The sequence below is a fragment of the Onychomys torridus genome, chromosome 3 (genome assembly GCF_903995425.1).
Source record: "Onychomys torridus chromosome 3, mOncTor1.1, whole genome shotgun sequence".
Taxonomy (NCBI): Eukaryota; Metazoa; Chordata; class Mammalia; order Rodentia; family Cricetidae; genus Onychomys; species Onychomys torridus.
Window position 1 is genome coordinate 127,576,631 of NC_050445.1, and position 25,105 is coordinate 127,601,735.

The 25,105-nt window shown below is 42.7% G+C and overlaps 1 protein-coding gene across 1 annotated transcript in view; it reads left to right on the forward strand.

Annotated features, from left to right (window-relative positions):
• Window positions 1-25,105, forward strand: part of Smyd1 (SET and MYND domain containing 1) — a 69,064-nt gene that overhangs the window by 36,049 nt on the left and 7,910 nt on the right. Inside the window, exons 4-7 of the mRNA XM_036181923.1 lie at window positions 544-757; window positions 1,998-2,128; window positions 4,009-4,047; window positions 21,936-22,125. Coding sequence (XP_036037816.1) covers window positions 544-757; window positions 1,998-2,128; window positions 4,009-4,047; window positions 21,936-22,125 — 574 coding nt within the window. The remainder of the gene's footprint in view (window positions 1-543; window positions 758-1,997; window positions 2,129-4,008; window positions 4,048-21,935; window positions 22,126-25,105) is intronic.

Genomic DNA, 25,105 nt, shown 5'->3' on the forward strand with positions numbered 1-25,105 from the left:
GGTCCCTCCTGTCCTATTTTGCCTTCCCTCCCTCAGGATTTAGGCCCAAGACCCAGGATGCTGCATGTCTCTGTGTCCCAGACCCCGCGTGACTTGGCTCCTGCCTGTCTGTCCAACTGCCTTCTGTCCCTACTCCTTGTCCTCTCTGCTGTGGCCACCTGAGCTTTCTTGCTCTGTCTGTTCCGGGCCACAGAATAGCATGTCTGCTCTTCCTTCAGGCCTCAGAGCCAGGCCCTCTGTCCAGTCTAGTTACTATTGCTCAGATGTATTTCCTGGTTCACAGCCCTGATGACCTCTCTGTTTCTCTGTCACATCACTCTTTTACTTTCTGCATAGCACTGAGCATGACTTGCAAATGCTCTTGTGAAATCTCACACAGAGCAAGATGCATCTTGATAGAAAGAAGTTCGTCCCGGACACTGTGCCTGGCATGCCATAGGTGCTGGTGCTTGCTGAATGAGTGAGTGAGTGAGTGAATGAATGAATGAATGAATGACGAGTGTGTCTCAGTCTCTCGAATGCTGTCCTCCCCTCTCTTCCCAGGCTGGCAGCCCGTATCATGTGGCGGGTGGAGAGAGAGGGCACTGGGCTCACAGAGGGCTGCCTGGTGTCCGTGGATGACTTGCAGAACCACGTGGAGCACTTTGGGGAAGAGGAGCAGAAGGAACTTCGGGTGGACGTGGACACATTCTTGCAGTACTGGCCGCCACAGAGCCAGCAGTTCAGCATGCAGTACATCTCACACATCTTTGGCGTGGTATGGTATTGAGTCCCCTCCAGCTCCCCTGCTCTGTCCTCTGTGTCTGTCTCCTCACACCTGTCTCCTCATTTTCCCCTTTGGGAACACAGAGTTTCTCATATGGAAGGAACCTACAGCTGCCCTGGCTTCTGTTTCCATGACAGTGGCCGCTAGCCCAGGCAGCTAGAGACATGAAGTCTGTTCTCTTGCTTCCCAGGTATAGTAGGAATACCTACTGCTTCTTCTGGTTCTGAACCCAGAGGCAGACTCCTAAATATCACATTAAAATAAACCCAGAATCTTCCAGTATGATTTCTTATAATAGAGGGGCCACAGTGACACTGGTTATTATCCAACTAAGAAGCTTCCAGAAGCAATCTGGCCAGATTGAGGAGAGAAGGCCAAAAGTCTGGAAGAGAAAGAAACTTAAAATGATGCCATTTTATCCCACCATATTTTTTCTTTCTTCATTTTCCTATCTGTTGACTGACCTATCTATCTATCTATCTATCTATCTATCTATCTATCTATCTATCTACCTACCTACCTATCTATGTGTCTTGCCACGTAGCCCAGGTTGACCTTGAATTCCCAGACTTCCTGTATTCACCTCCTGATTGCTGGGATACAGGTGTGTGCCACCTCTCTTAGCTCAGGGTATTTGCTCTTATTTGCTTTGGACACACACACATGCACCCCCCCCCCACACACACACATGTACACATGCACACCACAGAGCGTGGAGAGGTAAACCAAAATGGAGATTGAAAAGGACTCCTGAGACTAGATATGAACTGAGGAGCCAACCTTCCTATCTGTGGCCTTATTAGGCTGAACTGGAAATGTCCAAGCGGTAGTGCTTTGGTAAACGTGGGACCCCCTCATGGCACTCATCTTGTGGAGCATTTGAAGTCACACAGAAAACAGGAATGGGTTTACAGACTCCGGGCATCTTCAGGATGGGAATGGGCTCTCTCTAAAAACATTTGATCAATTTATTATTTAGCAATTTCATACATGCATATAATATATTCTGATTACTCCTGCCCCACACCTATTATTTCCCTCCTATCTGGGTTACCATCCCCTCTCCCATCCTTACCAGTCCCTTTCTCAGATTCATGACTTTTGGCTCTGTTTTGTGACTCCTTTATTTCAAGCAGAAGGCCCTCTATTTTTCCAACTCTTTCAACACATAGGGTGATTTTCTGTGCTGGATATGTGTCTGTTGACTGCTCTTGTCCTGTCCTCTGGCTAGATCAACTGCAACGGTTTCACTCTCAGTGACCAGCGAGGCCTGCAGGCAGTGGGCGTGGGCATCTTCCCCAACCTGGGCCTGGTGAACCACGACTGCTGGCCCAACTGCACGGTCATATTCAACAACGGCAAGTGAGTGCCCCTTTGTCCAGCTTGTGCAGTGGGGATGGATCGCACACAGTTTTCCACTTGACTTCAACCCACGTCAGACTTCTGAACTTGACCTGCCATAGATATCCAATGTTCAGCGACTCACAGTCTCGGTTCAGACTAACTGTGAGGAGAGGAAGGCCCTGGGGTGGATGTCAAAGGCTTCTACCTGGTCAATTCTTTGAGGCTGCCTAGATGCGTTGGATAAATCATTAACTCCTGTTCTAAAACTTGGGATCATTTACCTAGAGCCAAAGCACTAAAGAAGGATCCTATGCTAGCTAAGGTCTCACAAGAAATTAGAAAGCACGTTCAAATAGTTTACTCAAACAGAATTTAATGAAAGGACAATTTACTGGAGTGTGGGCAGGATTTAGGAAGGATCAGGGGCAAGGGGCTCCTTGCTGAGCACACACTGTTCCTAGACTTAGCAGGCCAACGGAGAAAGCTCTTGCTGCAGCCAGTGAATGTCTGAGCCATGATAAATTTCCTTTGGCTGAAGTGTGCTGTAAAACTGTGCCTGCACAGAAGCTAGTCACTTCTGGGCTTAACAGCTCCAACCGTGTTCTCCTCCTCTTGGCTAACCTCACCCAGAAACCAAAGAGCAAAAGATCCTGGGTGATGCAGTCCAGCCCTTTGCCCCCAGGAAGGCACAAATCAAAGACACGTGGGCAAACACTTGGGTCTTGGGAGTGGGGCACAAGAGGAAAGGGATCAATAAATAACCTGGGGCCTGATTGTGCATGGCTCAGGCTGGAGAGATCTGGAGGGTGGAGCCTGAACAGCGTGCATTGCCTTTACTCATTAAGAAGGTGTCATTACCATGCAAGTCAACTCTGAGCCATCAATCAGCAGCTTTCCCCCCAAAACTTCCTCAAAGCCAGGGACAGTGACTTCTGGGTCTCAGCTGAGAATCAGGTTAAGTGGCAACATGACCAGGATTGTGATTTCTTATTTCCTTTCTGTTTCTGACCTCAGCATCTAGCTGTTGAGAACGATGACAAAAGTCAGGAAAGCTTATTTTGGACTCCGAGAATAATATTTTCTAGCAGATTGTGTTTCTCTGTCTAAGCCTCCAGCACAGTTGACCTAGACCTCATGGAGTCTTTCTGAGAGGGTGTGTTGCTCAGGTTTAGCCCGGTTAGCAGAGTGAATTGTATTTGGCCATGCGCAACTTTGAGATGTCTCTTCTGTAAGTGCCTGTTACCCAGGGCCCCTCTTGTCACTGTGTAATGATCTGGGAGCCTAGGACCCCTCCTTCAGGGCATCTCTGGTGTCTGCTATAGCTTCTTTGCATCTACTAATTGTGAGTGGCCATGTGTTCCCTGGGTTTGTTGGCTTTTATGTAAGAGAGGAGATCATTACAGTCATTGCCTGTCTGCCTACCACACAGGAAATAACCCTGGACATGGTATTAGTGGGCCAATTTTAACCACAACAATATGCAAGCTCTACACATGCAATTCAGAGCTCTCCCCAAGAGAGTTATCCAGAGAGGCCATGTTCATCCATCATGCTTGTCAGTGAGACAGTAACAACATCACTATATTTTTTTAGCAGTCTATTCTCAAATGTGTCATCTCATGACAGCCACATTATGGGAATCTGAGTGGAACACTGAAGCCATGGGAAAGGAAGTCAGTTGTTCAGCTGTGAATCCCTCTGTCACTGCATTTTGTAACTCCTTCCACCATCCCAGTGTGCTTTCCACCGTACCAGGCGGCATCTGGCAGGGGAGGGAGGAAGTTGGTTGTGACCATCAATGCTCTGATTGCATCAACCCAGAATGCTGTGCACTCTTCTGGCTGTGGTGGAGCAGCTGATGGTATTGATTTCCTGTGGGTGTCTGTTTTGTCTTTCAGTCATGAGGCAGTGAAATCCATGTTTCACACGCAGATGAGGTGGGTCAGTCCTCTCACACACCCTGTTTCTCTGACCCATCTCCCTCACTTGCCTGGCTTCCCAGGACCAACCCTTCCTGACTCCTTGGCTGCTGTCATGACGTGGCATGCCCTGCCCTGCAGTGTCTTGGCTTTACTGAATGGCAATTTTTTCATGCCCTTGAACTCACTGCTTCCTCCTCACGCACCTACCACTTGCCTTGTCTTTGCTTTGTTTCCTTTCTCCCACCACCCCACCCCGCCTTTCCCTCCTGACTTCTTTGTGTTTACCTCAAAGTTTGAACCTTTCTTGTTTCTAGTTCATCATTTCAGCCCCAAACTCCATTGTCTCCCTTGAACTCTGCTGACCATGAAACAAGAATGCTTAGTACTAACCCACCAAAGAACTGTGTGATTGTCTGTAGACCCAGCTTTTCATCCACGCCAATAACACCCAGAGCTGTGATATTTTGGTAAATATGTATTCGTAGTATACTTTTTACTGATCAAAACTATGAACACATGGCTTAGGTAACATTTTACTTTTTCTTTAAAAGAAACAAGAGATAGTTTGTTCTGGAACCATTTTGAGTGTTCATGGCCCAGGAATATAGATTTAGGTTACCCTAAATTCCATGTTCCAATATGGTAAAAGTTTCATGAAGTTTTTGTTTTTATTTTCTTATATAGTTTCACAGAATAAAGAAAGTCACAGACCAAGGCAAGTTTAAATTGGTGGGTACAGCAGAGAGGCAGGTATGGTAAGATGGGGGAAGCTTTTCTATAGTCCCAAGATGCTATCTAATAACATTCTTAGCTTTGGGGCTCATAGAAGATAATAGTCTGCTTAGTTTATTTATTAACTTAAATAAAGTCTAAAAGGTTTCTATCTATAAGTCACAGGATATTAGTTCTGACACAGAGGTGGTCAAGGAATGGCTGTTCTGGAGGGCTAAAACTAGCCTAGATAAGGTAATTGACCTCTGGACCTGCCACATTCCAACCGCTCCACAACCCTGGAACTCTACCCAGCCAGTCAGTCTCTGCAGGCTCGGAGTCTTCATTCACGGTTCCCCTTTCTGGACAAGCACCACATTTTGGACACGCAGGGGTGTACATTGTTTAGTAAATATTATAAGGTCCCTCATAGTTAGGACTGCTCATTCCTAGGGTCTGATCTAGATGAGGCTGAGTAATGGGTAGGAGAGCAGGCGTCAGGAGAGAGGAACAGCTGGAAAAGGACATTAAGAAAGAACATCCCTGGATCATGTCAAAACCATTACCCATCATGATCTGGATCTGAATGTTTTTACACTCTTTGTGTCTGACATAGTACTTGCATGTAACATAGGCTGACAATATCTAAAATTAAATAATCAAGAACACAGTTTGGCCTAATAGGGTGAAGGTAACATGGAACAAACATTTCCAAAATAACCAAAATTTACATTTTTTAATGAGTTTGACTATGTAGTCCTCCTTGTATTTACAGTTATTTGTACTCTATGAACTATCTTATTTATATTTAAATTGTTTGAAATTGGACTTTAGAAGGAATCATTGTAGGATTATCTCCCTTTTTATTAGTAAAAAGGAAATATTGTTTAATTAATTAATTTTTTTTTCGAGACAGGGTTTCTCTGTGTAGCTTTGTGCCTTTCCTGGATCTTTCTCTGTAGACCAGGCTGGCCTCGAACTCACAGAGATCCACCTGCCTCTGCCTCCTGAGTGCTGGGATCAAAGGTGTGCACCACCACCGCCTGGCTGTTTAATTATTTTTTAATCCTGGCTAATTGTACTATAAGACATTTTAGATACAAATTAAATCAATATACACCAATACTGAAGGTGTAAACCATGATGGATGTTATTATTAGAGATTGATGCCATTGTCTAATTTGGATAAGAATAGTCAACCCAAATCTTTGGATAGCTCTAGCCAGAGTAAATGGAGTGAAAGTTTAATTTAAAAACTAGATGTTTTGTTTTGTTGTGTCCAAATTATACTTAACAATGAGGATGTGTATATTTATGTTTTTTTTTTGCTTTGCACCTTTCCTGGAACTCACTCTGTAGCCCAGGTTGGCCAAGATCCGCCTGCCTCTGCCTCCCGAGGGCTGGGATTAAAGGCACGTGCCACCACCGCCCAGCCTTATATATTTATAATATATATGTATTTATAAAAAACAATGAAAAACTTGAATCTTTCAAACATTAATTTTGAATAAGGTGGGGCTAAGGGTAAGCAAACAGTCGCAACCAAAAGCATGATCAAATGAAAGAGCACAGTATTTTAACTTCCTTAAAACCAAGGTTAGTATTATTTTATCATTTAGAAATATAACAGGTAGAATAATGGATGTCATAAACAATTTTTAACAACTAATTTCAAAAATACGTAAGAAACATAAAAAGTGAGAGAAATGCTTACTTAGTACCTTGGAGTACTTGCTGGTCAGTGGCATTGGAGATGAACATACACAACATTTTGAAGTCCACACTGATGTGCTCAGATGATGTGGGGAAGCTTCTTGTCTCCTGGATACAGTCCTTGATTTTTATCAGAATGGAGTCTTTGATGTGGTATCTTTTTTTTTCTGATAGAATCATCTAGGTTCTTGTCTTTGCTTTTTGGAAGACTCTGTAATTGATTTTTAATTATTAAAGTTAAATTTAAAAACTTAATTTATTCTCTCATATATTACAAAAGTTATTTTTTTTTTACAATCATCATGCATTATTTGTCTATCTACTAGATCAAGTTTGATTGACCTGGATCCACATGTCATTCCTTACTGACTGGGTCCTGATGGGGAGGACCAGATGATGAGAAGTTAGGAGAGAAAAGCTGGGGTCAGGTGGTCTTGTACAAGCTGTGTCTTATACCAAGCAAGTTTATTAAGAAGTACAGAATCTTATACATAATTTGCAGGAGAAAAATAGCACAGAGTCAGCAGAAAGCCACCATCCAATGGGACAAAGTCAGCAGGAAGCTAATCAAGCAGGGCTGCAGGAAGGGAACACAGGATATCTCCAGGGCATCATAGACCCAGTACACGGTGGCCTTGGGACTGATAACTCCAGTCTCTTTAGGGAGAAAAGCCAAGTTCCCAGGAATAGAAACGTTAACTCCTTTGAGTCTCTGGTCCCAGCCGCAGACTGTACCTTGTTAAGCCTGCCCTTGGGCAAGGACATAGACTAGATTCTTCCTGTCCTGTCATCAGGGCCTCCGAGAAAGGCTTGGGCTACCTGACTCTCAACATTTTATAAACGGATTTAAACATTTGTCCACCAAGACAAGTTTCATAATCACTATTTGAGTTTGGAATATTCTAAATAGGCATAACTCTTGTATATACATACACTTAAAGCAATGTCTGGCTATTCAAAAGCAAAGGCTTCTGACAAGTTAAATCACAGGTTTTACATGTCCATGTAGTAAAAGGATACTAAGAACAAATCAGTCCTTGAAAGAATATCATAGAAAATCAAGCATTAATTTTACCTCAGGGTATTGAATTAATCTTAAAACTTTTATAAGCTTTTATTTGGTTTTGACTAAGTCACAACTATATTTTTTAAAACAACCTTCTACAATATACTTTAAGATTACTACTACTACTACAAGATTTAGGAAATAATTCTAGTGAGGTAATTTTAAATGAAAGTTCAGGAGGCTATAATCCAAATCACAGAAAACATAGGAGATCTTAGATCTCTAAAAGTTATGAACACAGGTAAAGCAAATTGACTGTTTTCTCAACCAAGTTTAAATTAATTACTCGTTAAAGATTCTAGTTATTATAACACGTAGCTTGAAATTTTTTGTTAGACAAGCATTTACTTTTATAAGTGTTTGTGAGGCATCCAGAGCAGGGTAATATAACTTGGGCATCTGTAACTTTAGTATTATTAGTATTATTAGTATTTATTAGTGTTTGTGAGTTATCAAAAGTAGGATAAGCATCCAGAGCAGGGTAATATAACTTTGGCATCTGTAACTTTAGTATTATTAGTATTATTAGTATTTATTAGTGTTTGTGAGGTATCAAAAGTAGGATAAGCATCCAGAGCAGGGTAATATAACTTTGGCATCTGTAACTTTAGTATTATTATTTAAACTAAAAAAAGATGGATAATTTTTTAAAATATGTCATTATGTTGTACTACACTAAGGTGATCTGTAATCTCTAAGAAGTCTGGGTAAGCCTTAAAGTGATTTGTTAAATTAAAATAATTTTAAAGGTTCTTTTCCTTATATAGATCTAGCTAAAATAAGGATCTTGAATAACCTGCTTGTTTATGCATTTGTTTTTAAAGAGGCAGTAATGATCAAAAATATCCTTAAAATGTTTGTGTTCATATATATGTAAATATATTCATATATATAGATATACACACACACATAGAAAAACCATATCTAAAAGAACAAACCTAAGTTATCCTCTTAGAATAAAGAGTTTAGTATTTCAAGGGAAGGTAGTCGTCTACTTGGAAAAAAAATGTGTTCTACAGGAGGAGTAATCACCTCTCTAAGTTAATCTATATATTCAAGTGGTATGGACCATGTATAGAACCAGAATTGGGATAAGGGTCGAGGAAATCACATCTTGGCCAGATTATGCATGGTCTGATTTGTTTGATTACGTAGTCTTGTCTTTAAGAAGCAGATCTAAATTATTTATTTATTATTTTTATGTGTATGGATGTTTTGCCTGCATGTCTGTGCACCATGTGCATGCAGTGCCCATAGAGTCCAGAAGAGGGCACCAGATTCTGGGACTGAGCAGCCATGTGGGTGATGAGCATTGAACACAGGTCTTCTAGAAAAGTAGCCACTGCTCTTAACTGCTGATTCATCTGTCCTGCCCAGATTTAAAATTTTTTAAATTAAAAAACTCATGTTAATTGACCCAAAGAAAGTTTTAGGGCCATTTGCCATCTCTGTTTGTTTTACCTATGTGGTCACATTTGATTAAGTACACTTTCTGTCTTTTATCATTATTATGTTTCTTAAAATTGTAGTTTGACTATGAACCAAAATGAAGTTCAGCCAAGTTCACATCTTTAGTTTACATGACCATTTGTTTACAAGCCAATTTGGCAATAAATACATTCTGTAAAAATAAAGAAACCACAGCCATTTGTAGACAGATAGTCTATATAATATATATATATTTTGAGCTGAGGATCGAACTCAGGGCCCTGTGCTTGTTAGGCAAGCGCTCTACCACTGAGCTAAATCTCCAACCCCATGTGATATATTTTAATAAACCAAGATTATGAGCATTACTATTTGTTGGGATTATATTTTTTATAACCCTCATTATGAAAAGGAAACTTAGCATAGAGATCTTTAGTAGACATATATCTAATAATTTATATATAGTCCAATTATAATTAAAAACTTACATTTAACAGTTCTTTAAGAATATTTTGAAGAAATCATATGAATTTTATGTTACCCATTATAAAAATGGGATAAAAATGTATATCTATTTTAGGTATCTGTATTTAGAATCTGTTTTGGAAGGAAATCCTTATCAAAATCTATGTTCATATCAATAAAGGTTTATGAAACATTCAATATTCCTAAAAATACCATTTTAATAGGTTGTAAGATATTTAGAGTGCTCACATTTACAAAATAGTATATACTTATTAGGCCTTAATATATGATCACAATATTCCAATTTAATCTGCACTTGCACTTTAATTGGGAATACCAAAGAACAATTTTAGCATATAACAATAATGAATTTTTTTTGGAGCTGAGGATCGAACCTGGGGATTTGCACTTGCTAGGCAAGTGCTCTACCACTGAGCTAAATCCCCAACTCCAACAATAATGAATTTTAAAAGAGAAGTGTCCACACATGAAGACAACAAAAAAAATATACAAAAACATTGATCATAGATAGACTCTAGCACAATGACATGACAGTAAGTGCTCCCAGTTTAGAAAAAGGAGAAGTTTCTCTATTTCCTCACAGTGTGCTAAAAGACTTAGTCATGTAGTTCCGAGTCATGTAGATCAGAGTCATGCAGTCTTAAGGGTCTCTCTCCCTCTCTTTAAATAGCTGAGAGGAATCGTGTTTTTGTTTTGTATGTTTTTATTGTGCCCTGACTTGGAAGTCATAGCTTGTGCCAAAGCCTGGTCTGGCCATGCTTCCACAAGAAGCCAATTAAAAGAGACAAATTAAAAGTGGAAAGCAGAAAAAAGAGTTATTTTATTCAGATCACACTGGGAAGTTGGGGTGAGGAGAACAAAGAGATCCCGCAAATGCCTCAAGTCCATCTGTAGGCTCCCAAAGATGAAAGTTTAACCAGAGGGACAGGGACATGCATGTGCAGGCAAGCGGTCCTGGTCCAGGTGCAGTTCTGCCCTCCACGGAACTATCATCATCTGGTCTTTAGTCTCATCCTGTAGGTCGTTAGAACTGTGTGAAATCTCTTTCAGGGAGACAAGTTCCCTTTCTGGCCTTCCCTCTCCCCAGAGAAACTCCCATATCCTTCAGGTCCACTCTTTGAACAGTCTGATAGCCAGATTGAGAGATATGAGTGCGTCTAGAATGTCTTTATATCTGTCAGCCCTGCTATCAGGGGCATCAGGTTTTATGAAGATGTTCCCCAGAAAATCTATGTGTTACTGCATCTGACCCAGGAGCAGAGCAAGGATGGGTCTAGGAACATTTAGGGCTTCTTGTTAGAAAAACAGATGCAAAGAACAGAGAACCCATGTTTAACAGGACACACCAGTCAAAGAACAGACGGGAACTCACCAAGATGCTTGAAGAGGGCTCTCAGCATAAATTCCAAGGAAAATAGCTTCATTGGTTATCTTTAACTGCCCCAGGAGGTCCCTTAAGCTGGAGGGACCTGGACTCAGGACAGACTGAGGTTTTGTCTTTAAGGAACGTTAGGACTGGTTTGTATAGTCAGAGCACTTAACTGTGAACGTGAGAATTAGGAGGAAAAAACTGCTCAAGGAAAAGTATAAGACTGGCAGGGGACAAAGCAAGGCCAGAGGGAGAGGAGAGGAGGCACCGCCTCTAGAAGTCACCCTGGGTTTTGATATAAAATCTAAAACAATAATTTTCAATTTTAATGTCTAACACACATGTAGAGTTTTTAAGGACCTCTTTATTATGACTTACCAATGTTGCCAGTTTTTGACAGATATTTTATGTTTCAATTACAGCAGAGTGCCTTTTGGTAATTTTTTTTTTAGAACTTCATTGCCTAGGACTTGGTTAAACATGCAAAACAAACCATTTGGGAGGTAGTAAATTGAATGAGAATGCCCCCCACAGGCCATTTACTTGAATGTTTGGTCCCCAGTTTGTAGGTGTGGCCTTGTTTAGGAGGTGTGGCCTTGTTTAGGAGGTGTGGCCTATGCCAAAGACAAGAGACTCTTGTTCCCTTCTCCCAAAAGTGTGGTGAAGTCAGGGTAGGCTTTGAGGTTTACAAAGCACATGCCAGGTCCAGTTTTGTCTCCCTTTGCCTGCAATTTGTGGACCAGATGTGAGTTCTACTGCTCTGGTACCGTACCTGCCTGCCTGCCACCATGCTCTCAGCCATGACGGTCATGGACTAACCCTCTGAAACTCTAAGCCAGCTCTCAACTAACTGTTTGCTTTGTAAGTTGCCTTCGTCATGATGCCTCTTCATAGCAATAGACTAGTAACTAAGGCACGAATGTTTATCTTTAGATCTCCCCATTTCCCAAAGAGTTGCATGTTAGTAACTATCTCATATAAAGCTAGAGTGCCTGACAGAGAACATGTCCTCCTTTTTGGAAACCTTGTTCCCCATAGTTATATATATATATATATATATGTTTTTATTTTCTCCTAAAAAATTGCCTGTCTGTGCTAGCTAGGGAATGTGTGTTTTGCGTCAGTCTTACATACTGCTTTTGAAGTTGACCTTCTCAGCATTTACCCTGAGACCCTGTCCCACTGGGTCTCAGGATACCACATGTTTATAGAAATGTGAGGGGGCTCAAGACAGTGGGTGATCAGTCCTTCATTGTGTGTCCTCTTGGGTGAGCTAATACAGTTCCTTCAACCCAGGAATGGGACATGTTTGTCTGGTTTCCCCAAAGGTCATTGTGCACCATTGCCCCTGACATCACCACACTTTCTTGGGGGAGGGAACAAGTTCCTCTTGTTTTTGGCATCTTTATCAGTGAGTGCTCATAAAATTCCCAAGCTAAAGTCCTGGTAAGGTCACAGGAAGAACAGCAGAAAAACACAGAACTATGAATTTGAGAGGTGTCAGGAGATGAGGGCCGAATAATAATAAATCAAAAAATTTCAAAGACAATGAAAACCAAGACAAACAAAACAAAAGCCAAAATGTCTTCAAAATTCCAAAAGGGAATGAAATGCTGAAAACAAGCTAAATAGAATCCAAAATGCCTTTAGAGACATAAAAGCAAGCAAGGCAATGAACTAAACCAAATGTCTAGACTTTCAAAGCAAGCAAGCAAGCAAGCAAGCAAGCAAGCAAGCAAGCAAGCAAACTAGATACTTCATCCAAATACTTACAAAGCAGAACACAAACAGCATCTTTCAAAGTAGGATCCTTGTTAACCAGCTCAAGATAAACAGAATGGACTATTGAGCAAGCCAAGGGAAGTCTAGAACCCACCCCCTCTACAACCCAAGAACTCACCAGCAATTCACCTGAGGAAGTTGTTAATGCCAAAGATTTGAGGGTAAAGACCTCTGACCCAAACCATCATGGCCAAATTAATTACAGCAGTTAGTTAAGGCAAGCTTTTATATTTGTGTACACAGGCTGGCTACCCCTAAGGTGGGGTTTGAGAGGTCAGCATTGGATGTGAGGAAGACAAGGCTTTTATAACTCAGGGATAGGGGGTTTCCAAGGGGGGCAGAATACTCAGGGTTACAGGAACAGAATGTAAGCATAGTAAGTTGTTTGTAACAAACTTTTGAATCAAAGACATCATTGCAAGGCGGTTGTAACAAGGTAATAAGGTAGTCATAATAACCTTTTGAAACAAAGATAGTGTTTCAAGATGGTAATTATGACTTTTTGAAACAAAGACATGGTGGTTGTTTCCTGGAATAGGCAGAGTAGAACCATATGTAGTTAGGGTTATAGGTGGGGCGTCCTTGAGAAACAGAGGTTTAATCATAAACAGGAATAAACCTAGCTTGTCTTTACTCTAAGATGGCCTTTAAGCCTAAGATGGAGGCAGGCTGGTTCATCAGAAGTACCAGCCTGGTCTGGACTCAATGGGTTCATGCCTTTACCTGGCTTCTGTTCAGGTGATTCCTCTGGTGAAAAGTGGATCATTTTCAGAATCTCATGTTGTGGTGCCATATTTATTGATTCAAAACTACACAACTCTCCTCTTTTTTATTATTAAATATGTTTATTTATTAAAACTTTTTTTTTCCATTTTACATACCAACCCCAGTTCCCCCTCCCTCCCTTTCTCCCACCTCCTCACCTCCCTCCTACTCTGCCCCCATCCACTCCTCAGAGTGGGTAAGGCCTCCCATGGTAGTCAACAAAGTCTGGCATACCAAGTTGAAGGAGAGCCTAGCCCCTCTCCATTGTATCAAGACTGAGCAAGGTATCCCACCACAGGGAATGGGCTCCAAAAAGTCAGTTCATGCACCTGGGATAAGTCCTGGTCCTGCTGCCAGGGACCCCACAAACAGATCAAGCCACACAACTGTCACCCACATTCAGCGGGCCTAGTTCGGTCCCATGTAGGTTCCTGAGCTGTCAGTTTAGAGTCAGTGAGCTCCAACTAGCACCAGTCAGCTGTCTTTGTGGGTTTCCCCATCATGTTCTTGACTCCTTCTTTTTTTTTTTTTTTTGAATGTCGAACATCATTTATTGGAGGGAGGAGGTCTTAAATACAGACTTATAGCATAATGGGGGAACCCCAGTTGGCAGAAGTTTGCTTCTGATTTTTTTTTTTTTTTTAGCTGAGGATTGAACCCCGGGCCTTGTGCTTGCTAGGCTAGTGCTCTACCATTGAGCTAAATCCGCACTCCCGCTCCTGATGTTTTACAATCTTGCATCTAAGCAGTTAACGCCCAATATGCTGGATTCATAGAAAAGGAGCTTCCTTTAAGCATTCAGGAGGGAAGAATTTCACAGGGAATTAGCATAGGGAGGATATCAAGGTCAAGGTCAGCAAGCAAGGCAACAGTTACCCAAAACCAGGGCCAGGGACCTACAGGTCCCCCCTTTTACTAAAAAATGAGCTTCTGACTTAGGTTGCATGGGACCTCAGCAGGTCACCTTACCTGTCATGGAGACACCTGTCCAGGCCACACAGGCATTCTGTCTTAGGTTGGTGAGCGCCTCCCAGGCATTACCCTTCTCTGAATACTCATTATCATACAGGCTCAATTGTGTGAGAGCTGCAGAGTTAACTATTGCCAAAGATCTCTAAGTGGCGCTGGGCTTGCAATCTGTGTGTTCGACACAGAAAAGACCAACAGAAGTCTTAATCCACCCATAGCTGGTAGGTTAAAAGCAACTGAGCCATTCCCTTCCTTAACGAGTTTTACTGCAAATTGGAGACCTTGTAAGATGGTGTCCTGAGAGCAAGTGGAACTTGAGTTTGTAAATTTATAGCTTTCAAGGCCAATTGAAATGTATATAACTATTGATTTCAATTTGTCATGCCCAATAGAATGAAAGATTAATTAACTGTGCTGTACTTTTGCTGCCAGGGTCTCCACTGTGCTAGCTGTAGTAACCAGTTATGAAATGGCAATCCCCGAAACAGTAATAGCCATGGTTGCCACTGTTATACCAGCAACAATGGCAGCAGTGATGTCAAATTCTCTTCAGGAGCATGTGGGTATCCATTGGCATGGACGCAACTCCAGGAACACGAACCGCTAAGGCCCATTATTCTTGATCCTAGCATGACCCAAGCTGGCAGCTCTTAATATTGTGATGTTTCATTAAGGGTTGCTCAGTAATTGAGTAAAACTAGATCTTATTCTTATTATAAGCAACAGTCATCCTAAGGTTCTCCATGTCATTCATATATATATATATATATATATATATATATATATATATATATATCTTTATGGTTCTGTGGGTTGCAGTTTGATTGTTCTTTGCTTTCTATCTAGAATCCACTTATGAGTGAGTACATACCATGTTTGTCCTTCTGGGTTTGGGTTACCCACTCAGGATGTTTTTTCTAGTTCCATCCATTTGCCTGAGAATTTCATGCTGTCATTGTTTTTCTCTGCTATGTAGAACTCCATTGTGTATATGTACCACATTTTCTTAATCCATTCTTCAGTTGATGGGCATCTAGGTTGTTTCCAGGTTCTGGCTATTACGAATAATGTTGCTATGAACATAGTTGAGCATGTATCTTTGTGGTATGGTTGAGCATTCCTTGGGTATATGCCCAAGAGTGGTATGGCTGGGTCTTGAGGTAGTTCGATTCCCAATTTTCTGAGAAACTGCCATACTGACTTCCACAGTGCTTGTACAAGTTTGCATTCCCACCAACAGTGGAGTAGTGTTCCCATTGTTCCTCATCCTCTCCAGCATTGACTGTCATTAGTGGTTTTGATCATAGCCATTCTGACAGGTGTAAGGTGGTATCTCAGAGTCGTTTTGATTTGCATTTCTCTGATGATTAAGGATGTTGAGCATTTCTTTAAATGTCTTTCAGCCATTTGTGTTTCTTGTTTTGTGAATTCTCTGTTTAGCTCTTTAGCCCATTTTGTAATTGGATTGTTCGGTATTTTGATGTCCAATTTCTTGAGTTCTTTATATACTGTGGAGATCAATCCTCTGTCAGATGTGGGGTTGGCGAAGATCTTTTCCCATTCTGTAGGATGTCTTTCTGTCTTATTGACTGTATCTTTTGCCCTGCAAAAGCTTCTCAGTTTCAAGAGGTCCCATTTATTAATCGTTGTGCTCAGTGTCTGTGCTGCTGGTGTTATATTTAGGAAGTGCTCTCTGGTGCCAATGTGTTCAAGAGTACTTCCTACTTTTTCTTCTATCAAGTTTAGTGTAACAGGATTTATATTGAGGTCTTTGATCCACTTGGACTTGAGTTTTGTGCATGGTGACAGATATGGATCTATTTGTAATCTTTTACCTATTGACATCCAGTTATGCCAGCACCATTTGTTGAAGATTACTTTCTTTTTTCCATTGTATGGCTTTGGCTTCTTTGTCAAAAATCAGGTGTTCATATGTGTGTGGATTTTCGTATGTTGAACCATCCTTGCATCCCTGGGATGAAACCTACTTGGTCATGATGGATAATTTTTTTGATGTATTCTTGGATTTGGTTTGCCAATATTTTGTTGAGTATTTTTGCATCAATGTTCATGAGGGAGATTGGTCTGTAATTCTCTTTCTTTGTTGCATCTTTATTTGGTTTGAGTATCAGGGTAATTGTAGCTTCATAGAAAGAGTTTGGTAGTGTTCCTTTTGTTTCTATTGTGTGGAACAATTTGAAGAGTATTGGTATTAGATCTTCTTTGAAGGTCTGTTAGAATTCTGCACTGAAACCATCTGGTCCTAGGCTTTTTTTGGTTGGAAGACTTTTGATGACTGTTTCTATTTCTTTAGAGGTTATTGGCCTATTTAAATGGTTTCTCTGGTCTTGATTTAACTTTGGTATGTGGTATCTATCCAGAAAATTGTCCATTTCTTCCAGATTTTCTAATTTTGTGGAGTATAAGTTCTTGAAGTATGACTTGATTACTCTCTGGAGTTCCTTGTTGTCTGTTGTTATGTCTCCCTTTTCATATCTGATTTTGTTAATTTGGGTGCTCTCTCTTTGCCTTTTGGTTAATTTGGCTAGGGGTTTGTCTATCTTGTTGATTTTTTCAAAGAACCAACTCTTTGTTTCATTGATTTTTTGTATTGTTCTCTTGGTTTCTATTTCGTCAATTTCAGCCATCAATTTGATTATTTCCTGGCATCTATTTCTCCTGGGTGAGAGTTTGTTTCTTTTTGTTCTAGCAGTTTCAGTTGTGCTGTTAATTCATTGGTATGAGATTTCTCCATCTTCTTTATGTGTGCATTCAGAGCCATGAATTTTCCTCTTAGTACTGCTTTCATAGTGTCCCATAAGCTCTCCTCTTAAAAGGGATAAGAAATATTCTGGAGCCATTTTGAGTGACCGTGGCCTGGAAACACAAATTTAGGTTATCCCAAATTCCACGTCCCCTGAACCTTTTTTTTTTAAAAATGATGACCACATAGGTTTTGTTTGTTTGTTTGTTTGTTTTTGTTTTTGTTTTTTTGCTTGGGCTGGGCTTAAAAACCCTTTAAGTGGTCTCTGGATTTAAACAACATGTTGTATTCCAAAGTTTGGGCTTTGGCATGAGAAGCTGGAGTGGTAGGCTTATTTGTGTCTGTGTGTACTGCTTGTGGCTTTGGACAGCTCTCAGCATGTCCCGGGCTGGGGTTCCAAACCTGTTAGTGTGAAGGTCAAAAGCAGGAAGTTGAGCTGTAGGCATGAGAATCAGGAGTTCCAAGTCATCCTATGGTACAAAAATGGATTTGAGACAACCTGAGCTATATAAGACCTTGTTTCAAAACAGATACAACAACAACAACAACAAAAATAACAGTAAACAACAGCAAGAAAGCAACTCTCCTGACCTCCCTAGTTCTAAGCCTCCTTGATGCTTGGCTATGTTCCTAAGTCTGCAAGAAACACTTGGATGAGTTGCTGGCTTGCAGTTTGGTTAGCTCCACTGTAGAACTGTAGAGTACAGGAGATGGATGGGGTCTGCAGCTGGTGGGGGGGGGAGTGGGAGGAGGGGAATCAGACTTGCCTAAGGAAGCTGGGTGGAGGAAGGAGCCGGGCTAAGCCTTCAATGCTTTGCTCCTGTAGTGATTACTTTAACTACTGTTCATCTCTCAACCCATGATTCTGAATATAGACAGTTCCTATCGAAAGGTGGTTTGACTTAACAGTTCTTATGCTTTATGGTGACAACATATATGTAAGGATGTAACTTTGACACTTGTCACTTTTAGTATAGCGATAACAACTATGGGAGACGAATGTCATCCCTTCATTATAAAACAGGCTTGTGCTAGCTGATTTTGCCTAACTATGGCCTGCCTATTGATTGTGCTCTGAGCACATTCAAGGCAGCAAAGCTTAGTACATGAGACGTATTAAATATACGCTTACAGTATTTTCAGTGTGTCGTGGACTTACTGGGGCACACCCTGCTATGTACTGAGAAGCATCTCTAGTGTAAAATGGGATGGGGATCCATGTGTCTCCTCCTTCCCCTTCCCTCACCTCTACTCTCTCTTTCTTCTTTCCAGTTCTAGGGATCAAACCTAAGGCCTCAGCTGTTAGACAAGCAGTCTTCCCCTGAGCTTCATCCTCAGTTCCATCTCTATTTGTTATTGAGACCACCCATCACTAATCTGCCCAGGTGTGCCTCTGTTGTCCAGGCAGGCCTTGAATTTACTGCCTAGTTGTTGGAATAGCTGAGATTATGGGCATATTGTCATAATGAAGTGGTGTAAAGTTAATTCATTTTTGGGAACTTTCTTTCTCCTCCCTTCCCTCTCTTCCTGTGCTGTAGTCAGAAGTTTCTCTGGTCCTGCCCGGCCCCACCGTTGGGATGACTCTCTCCCACCTCTGTCCCAAGTAAACCACACAGAGGCTTATATTAATTATCAGCTGTATGGCCTATGGGTCAGGCTTCTTGCTAGCTGGCTATTATAACTTAACTCAGCCCATTTCTATTAATCTATATGTTGTCACGTGGCTGTGGCATTACCTCTCTGCTGGCATGATGCTCCTTGGGCAGCAGGCTGGCGTGTCTCTCTCCTCGCTCCTTTCTTCTCTCTGTATAACTGCTTGGATTTCTTGCCTGCCTCTAAGCTGCCTTGCCATAGGCCAATGCAACTTTATTTAATCAACCAATGTGAACAACATACACTCACAATGTACAGAAAGACATCCCCCAGCACTGTGCCTTCTCCTTTCTCCTTGTCTTCATTTCTCTCCTCCTTTTTTCCTTACCTGCTCCCCACTCCTTTCTCTTCCTTCCTTCCTTCCTTCCTTCCTTCCTTCCTTCCTTCCTTCCTTCCTTCCTTCCTTCCTTCCTTCTTCCTCCCTCCCTCCCTCCCTCCCTCCCTCCCTCCCTCCCTCCCTCCCTTCCTTCCTTTCTTGATATAGGGTCTTGCTGCATAACCCAGGATGACCCTGAGCTTCTTCCCATGTAGCCCAGGATGACTTCAAACTCATAATCTTCAAGAGGGCTGGGATTACAGCATGCACCACCACACTTATTTGCTCTTGATTTTTCCACTCCACACTATTTAAATAACTTGATATACTTAGGTCTTGCATGGGAATCAGAGTTTCTGAAAGTACCAACCAATTTGCTACTAAACCACACTGGATCATGACATACCACTATGTCATGCCCAAAACATAGACTATGGAGGCTGGGGATATAACTCAGTAGAAGAATGCTTCCAATTTGCCTTCCTATTGCATTAAGGCACTAGCCATCCACTGTCCTCACTGGCCCAGGAGTGGCCCACATAGAACATCTTAGAACATTAGTGGAGCTCTAAAAACAAGGTCCTTCTCCATCTATCACAGACCCCGGAGGCAGCTGAAAGCCATCTGCCATTAGTCTGAGGTGCACAATGGGTACCTGCATGCTAATCTTGGCTGTCTCCCTAGTGCTCTGGGATCTTGAGGGAAATGACTTATTTCTCTAATGTCCACAGCCTTCATTGTGAAACGAGGGTCCTCTACAGCTTGGAAATAGCAGGATTTTCTGCAGAGCCATGAGCAGGGTCACACTCTCCCCCCCCCCACTTGTCCTTTATCACTTCAGTTACAGCTCTTAGTGAAAATTGGCACGTGTCCCTGGAACGCCAGAGCTCCAGCTGCCTGGCACCACTAGGGATTAACATTTAAACCGGGCTCTATCCAGACAGCCAATGGTCTGCAAAGGCAGCAGACCACATATTCAGATGCCATCACTGCCTGGAGGTTATAATGTGTGTGGGAGGAGCACAGGCAGTCAGTCACTCCGGAGCTCAGTCTTGTCCTCAAGTCACTGGTCAGCCACTCCTCTGATGATGTCTGAGCCTCTCCGGTTCTCATTCCTTGCACTCATTCTGTGGACGTTTGGACCAAGGCACTTCATGAAATACCGGGGGTAGTTAGTGTGCCAGTATTGACCTTGTACTGCTCACTCACTGGGCATCTGGGCTGTGTGTATCAGTGCTGCTACCTTAGAATAGTGTTATCAGTAACATGAACATGCAGATTCCTTTCTGCGATACGGAGTCTAACTGGATCTTCTAAGACAGAATATGAACAATGAATGCCCTTACCCTTTCTCCCTGCCCCTTTCAAAGGGGACAAAGGAGTAACAGGAGGGTGGCATTCAGTGTCTAAGGCTCCATACAGTTGTTTTTATACACATTCATTCTCTCTCTTTCCCTGTCTTTAGTGCTGGGAGCCAGCTCAAGGCTTCATGCATGCTTAGTACACACTCTTCTACTGAGCTACACTCCCACCCAGCCCCCGACATTAGTACATGCCTTCCACTTATGGGAAAGGCTTTGCAACCTTAAGTAGTCACCCCAGCTGTCTGGGCCCTCACATCCCTGTCACTCAGTAGTTGCTTCTTCATTTACCTTCTCAGAAGACATGGAAGGGGGCCTCTGAATCTCTCTGGTGTGCTGCAGTCTAGCTTTTCACATGGTGCTTGACAGCCTTTCTGGGAGGTGCTGACCAAGACTCTCTGCCCGGCAGTGAGGCTCCAGGCTTCTGGGGATACCGGAACGCAGTGGAGAACTGAGCATACAGGCCTTGCCTCTACTCCCCCCTCCTCTTCCTCCTTCTCTTCTGCAGTCTGACTTAGTGGTGGTGGAAAGTGCATGGCTGAGAGGCACTCTGCTGGCTTAGCTGGACGGATGTCAGTTGTTCAGGGGCCTTTTAACTTCAGCACCTTCTGTACTATTTATTATACAGTAAGGTGAGTAGTTTTCTGACTAACTGGAGGGCCATACTTAGGCTGAGAGAAAATAACAGATAAATAAAATTAAGATACTGTTGTTATTTGAGGCCATCCTGGTCTACAGAGTGAATTCCAGGATAGCCAGGGTGGTTACACAGAGAAACCTTGTCTCAAAAAAAAAAAAAAGAAAAGAAAAGAAAAAAAAGAAAAAAAAGGAGAGAAAGAAAGGAAGGAAGGAAGGGAGAGATAAAGAGATACTATTGCTAACAACCAGTTAGCACCACCTTCCAACAAGCACAAAAGTGAGTCAGGCTAATGGCCCCTGCCTTTTTATATTCAGATCCCTCTGGTGGTCTTCAGTGAGCATTAATTCCCCACATGCTGTAGGCTGAACCGTTGAACGGAAGCCTAATGTACAGGGGGATTAAGGTCTAGCACAGAATGGGCCAAGATGGCGGCAGCTCAGCGTGTGTGTGTGTGTGTGTGTGTGTGTGTGTGTGTGTGTGTGTGTGTGTGTGTGTGTGTGTTACAGAGGATGTGATCTCCAAACTAAGGAAGTGACTTTTGGATCTCGCCTTGTTTTCTCTTTGTTATTATTCCCACCCTGTTATAGACCGGTAACCGAGTGTATGAAACTGTGGGCGTAGAAGCTGTGAAGGACTTTAAGGCCAAGCCCAGTCCTTTATGGGGCTTCTATTTGAACCAATTCCAGACAAGCTAACTGAACGGAGCTGATGTGACATCAAATGAATGCAATAACTCTGCGTTGGGTTGTGAGCTTTCTGGAGGCATGGGCATTTTCTCAGAGCCTTCGTGGAAGCTGTTGTCTTTGAGGCTGGGTTCCTGGAACCCCTGGAGAACGCTGATCAGCATGGGTTCTGTTGACTCCCTTTTGTCCCGCTCCAGAATTGAACTCCGGGCCCTGGGCAAGATCTCAGAAGGTGAGGAGCTGACAGTGTCGTACATCGACTTCCTCCACCTCAGCGAGGAGCGCCGGCAGCAGCTGAGGAAACAGTACTTCTTTGACTGCTCCTGTGAACACTGCCAGAAGGGACTGAAGGACGACCTCTTCCAGGCAGTGAAGGAAGACCCCAAGGTACACAACTCTGCTTCCGGGGCCGAGGCTGCCTTCCCAGGAGCTGGGCAACAGTGGGGCTTATATCCTTGAGGAGAAGGTATGGGGTGGAGCACAGAGCAGGGCGGGCAGGTCCCAGCTGATGCAAGGTGGGGGAATTTTGAAGAAGCCAGTCTTCCCTGGGTAAGGAGACCAATGGCCTGACTGTACTGTTATTATGAACACTGGACAAGATGACCTGTACAAAAGGGCCTGCACCCAGGCACCCAGCAGGGTTCAACTCCCCACCCTGCCCTTGTGCAGGTTAAGTAATATGGAGAACTTCAGAGATCAAAGTTCAGTAGGCAAAGGATTTGAATATGGTTTTCCTAGTTCTGTAGAGAAGGGTACTATGGACATGGGGCGGGCTTGCCAAGGGGATGCCAGGAGCTCAGCTGAGCTGAGAGAGAGCTGAGATGCCAGATGACAGGGTGTCCAGTTAAAGCCACATGTCAAAACTGAAACTGAAATATTTCGATACTTACAAGCAGTATAAACAAGAAGCAGAAACCAGAGAGGGTGCCAACCCGTGCTCATCCAGTTCCTCCTCTGGAGCACACAGGGGTGGAGGGAGAGGCAGCACAGGCATGGGGGTTACTGTTCTCACTGTTGAGAGAACTCTGTCAGAAGGCTCAGGCAGCTTCTAGATCTGTGATTAGAGAAACAAGGGGAAAAGATCCCGGGAATAAAATACTTGGCTACCAAGTCAGAGTGGGAAAGTGTCTGCAAGGCTTCCTCTTCTCCCCAGTAAGGAGGACTCAACGGAAGTACGCGAGAGGTTAACGGGATGCTTCTGTCTAACTGGTACTCAGATGCTGTCTGTGGGATACACATACATGAACTTCTAAACTCCCCTCTGACTGCTGTGTGTAGGAGGAATGTGCTCCCAGTCAGAGCAGAGGTGCTGGTGAATTCTAGGGTGCTTGTCACATGACCTGTCTCATGGCTCCATTACCTAGTGGGGTATGTGCTTATTAATGTTTATAAAACACCCCACCCACCTCCTATCCACCCCCTACCCACCCCCTAGCATCTCTCCTTTTCATCCCTGGGCTGCTCTACACAATTTTCTGGCCAATAACCTACTTGTAGTCTTACTATATCATATAAACATTTTCACCAAGAAATTCCACTTCTAAGTATATAGCCAGAAGAGACACCTACACATTTGCTATAAGATACATGGTAAAAATAGACTGTGGTGGTGCTTTTAGGAACAATAAAATACTGGGGGGAAAAGCCCTCAAATCAATACACATATGGAAATATATGAACAGGAGAAATGCCCTAAACCATTCAAACTCATGAAGCAGTGTCTAGATGCAGGTCTGCAGTGAGATAGATCTGTTCCTCAGGGGAAATGAGTGAAGGGGCCCAAGGATGCCATGCACATATGTTAGATTGCTAGAGTTGCTATGTCTGATGCCCCAAACTGGGTAGTGTAAACCTCAGTGTAACCTGTCTTACAGACCTGAGAGCCAGAGGCCCACAGTTCAGCGGTTGACAGGCTATGCAGGAAGGGTCTATTCTAGATGTTTCTCCTGCACTCCTAGGAAGCTCTCTACTGGTGTCTCTTTACAGCTTCCCTTTTGCTGTCAGGTTTTTTTTTTAATAAGAGGACTCTGTGTGTGTATGTATGTATGTATGTTTGTATGTAAGTGTGTGTGTATGTATGTATGTTTGTATGTAAGTATATGTGTGTGCATGTGGAGATCAGAGGACTGTGTGTGTGTGTGTGTGTGTGTGTGCATGTTTGTATGTAACTGTGTGTGTATGTATGTTTGTATGTGTGTGTGTATGTTTGTATGTAAGTGTGTGTGTGTGTGTGTGTGTGTGTGTGTGCGTGTGGAGATCAGAGGACAATGTGCAGGAGTCGGCTCTCCTCTTCTACCTTGTGGGTCCCAGGGATTAAATTCAGGTCACCAGGTTTGGTGGCAAGTGTCTTTACCCATTGAGCTATCTTGCTGGCCTTAAACTGGGTTCTTTATTGAAGTAAATAAATGAAATCAAAATAAAAGGAACTCAATCTGGACGTGGAGAGATGGCTCAGCAGTTAAGAGCATTGGCTGCTCTTCCAGAGGACCTGAGTTCAATTCCCAGCACCCACACAGTGGCTCACACCTGTCAGTAATGGAATCCGATGCCGTCTTCAGTGTGCAGATATACATGTAGACGAAACTCTCATATACATAAAATACATATCTATCTTAAAAAAATTAACTCAACCTAAATATTTGGACAGGAAAGATTAAGTACACCTTTACAGTTTTCTAATGAAGTAATTTGAGGTAAAGTCTTGCTGTGTGGCTTGAGCTATCTTGAACTCATTATCTAGCTCAGACTGACTTCTAATTCATCATCCTCCATCTCAGCCTTCCCAGTGTTGGGGCTGCAGGTGTGTGACATGCTCAGCTATTGTATCTTTTTAAAAAAGTCATTACAATGTAGAAAGACTGTAAAAACAAATAAAACAACAACAACAACAAAAACCCGAGAAAGAATGGGGAGGTCTGTTTTCTAGTTCCAGCTATAACCCTGAATGTCTGAGCCTGGGCAAATCTCTTCCTTTGGGACCTCTGTTTCCTTGTCTGTAAAATGGAAAGCTGGAAGAATTGAACAGTGTTCCCCTCGGCTTGAACTATGTACTGTGTCATCACAATTGTCTTAATTGTCTTGTTCTGTTTTTTATGAGGCAGTGTGTCATGAAGCCCAGGCTGGCCTGCACTTGCTGTGTAGCCAAGGAAGGTCTTGAACTCCTGACTCTCCTACCTCAGCCTCCCGAGGGCTGTAACTACAGGGCTGAGCCACCATGCCAAGCTTGGCTGTTTCCTTTCTCTTCCTTTTAACACTTTACGGCAGCCCTGTAAGCGGTCCCGAGTTCAGCACACCAGCAAGACTGTCAGTCAGTACCAGAAGCTATACTACCCCCTTCCTGTGTGCACAATATCCCTTAGGAAATACA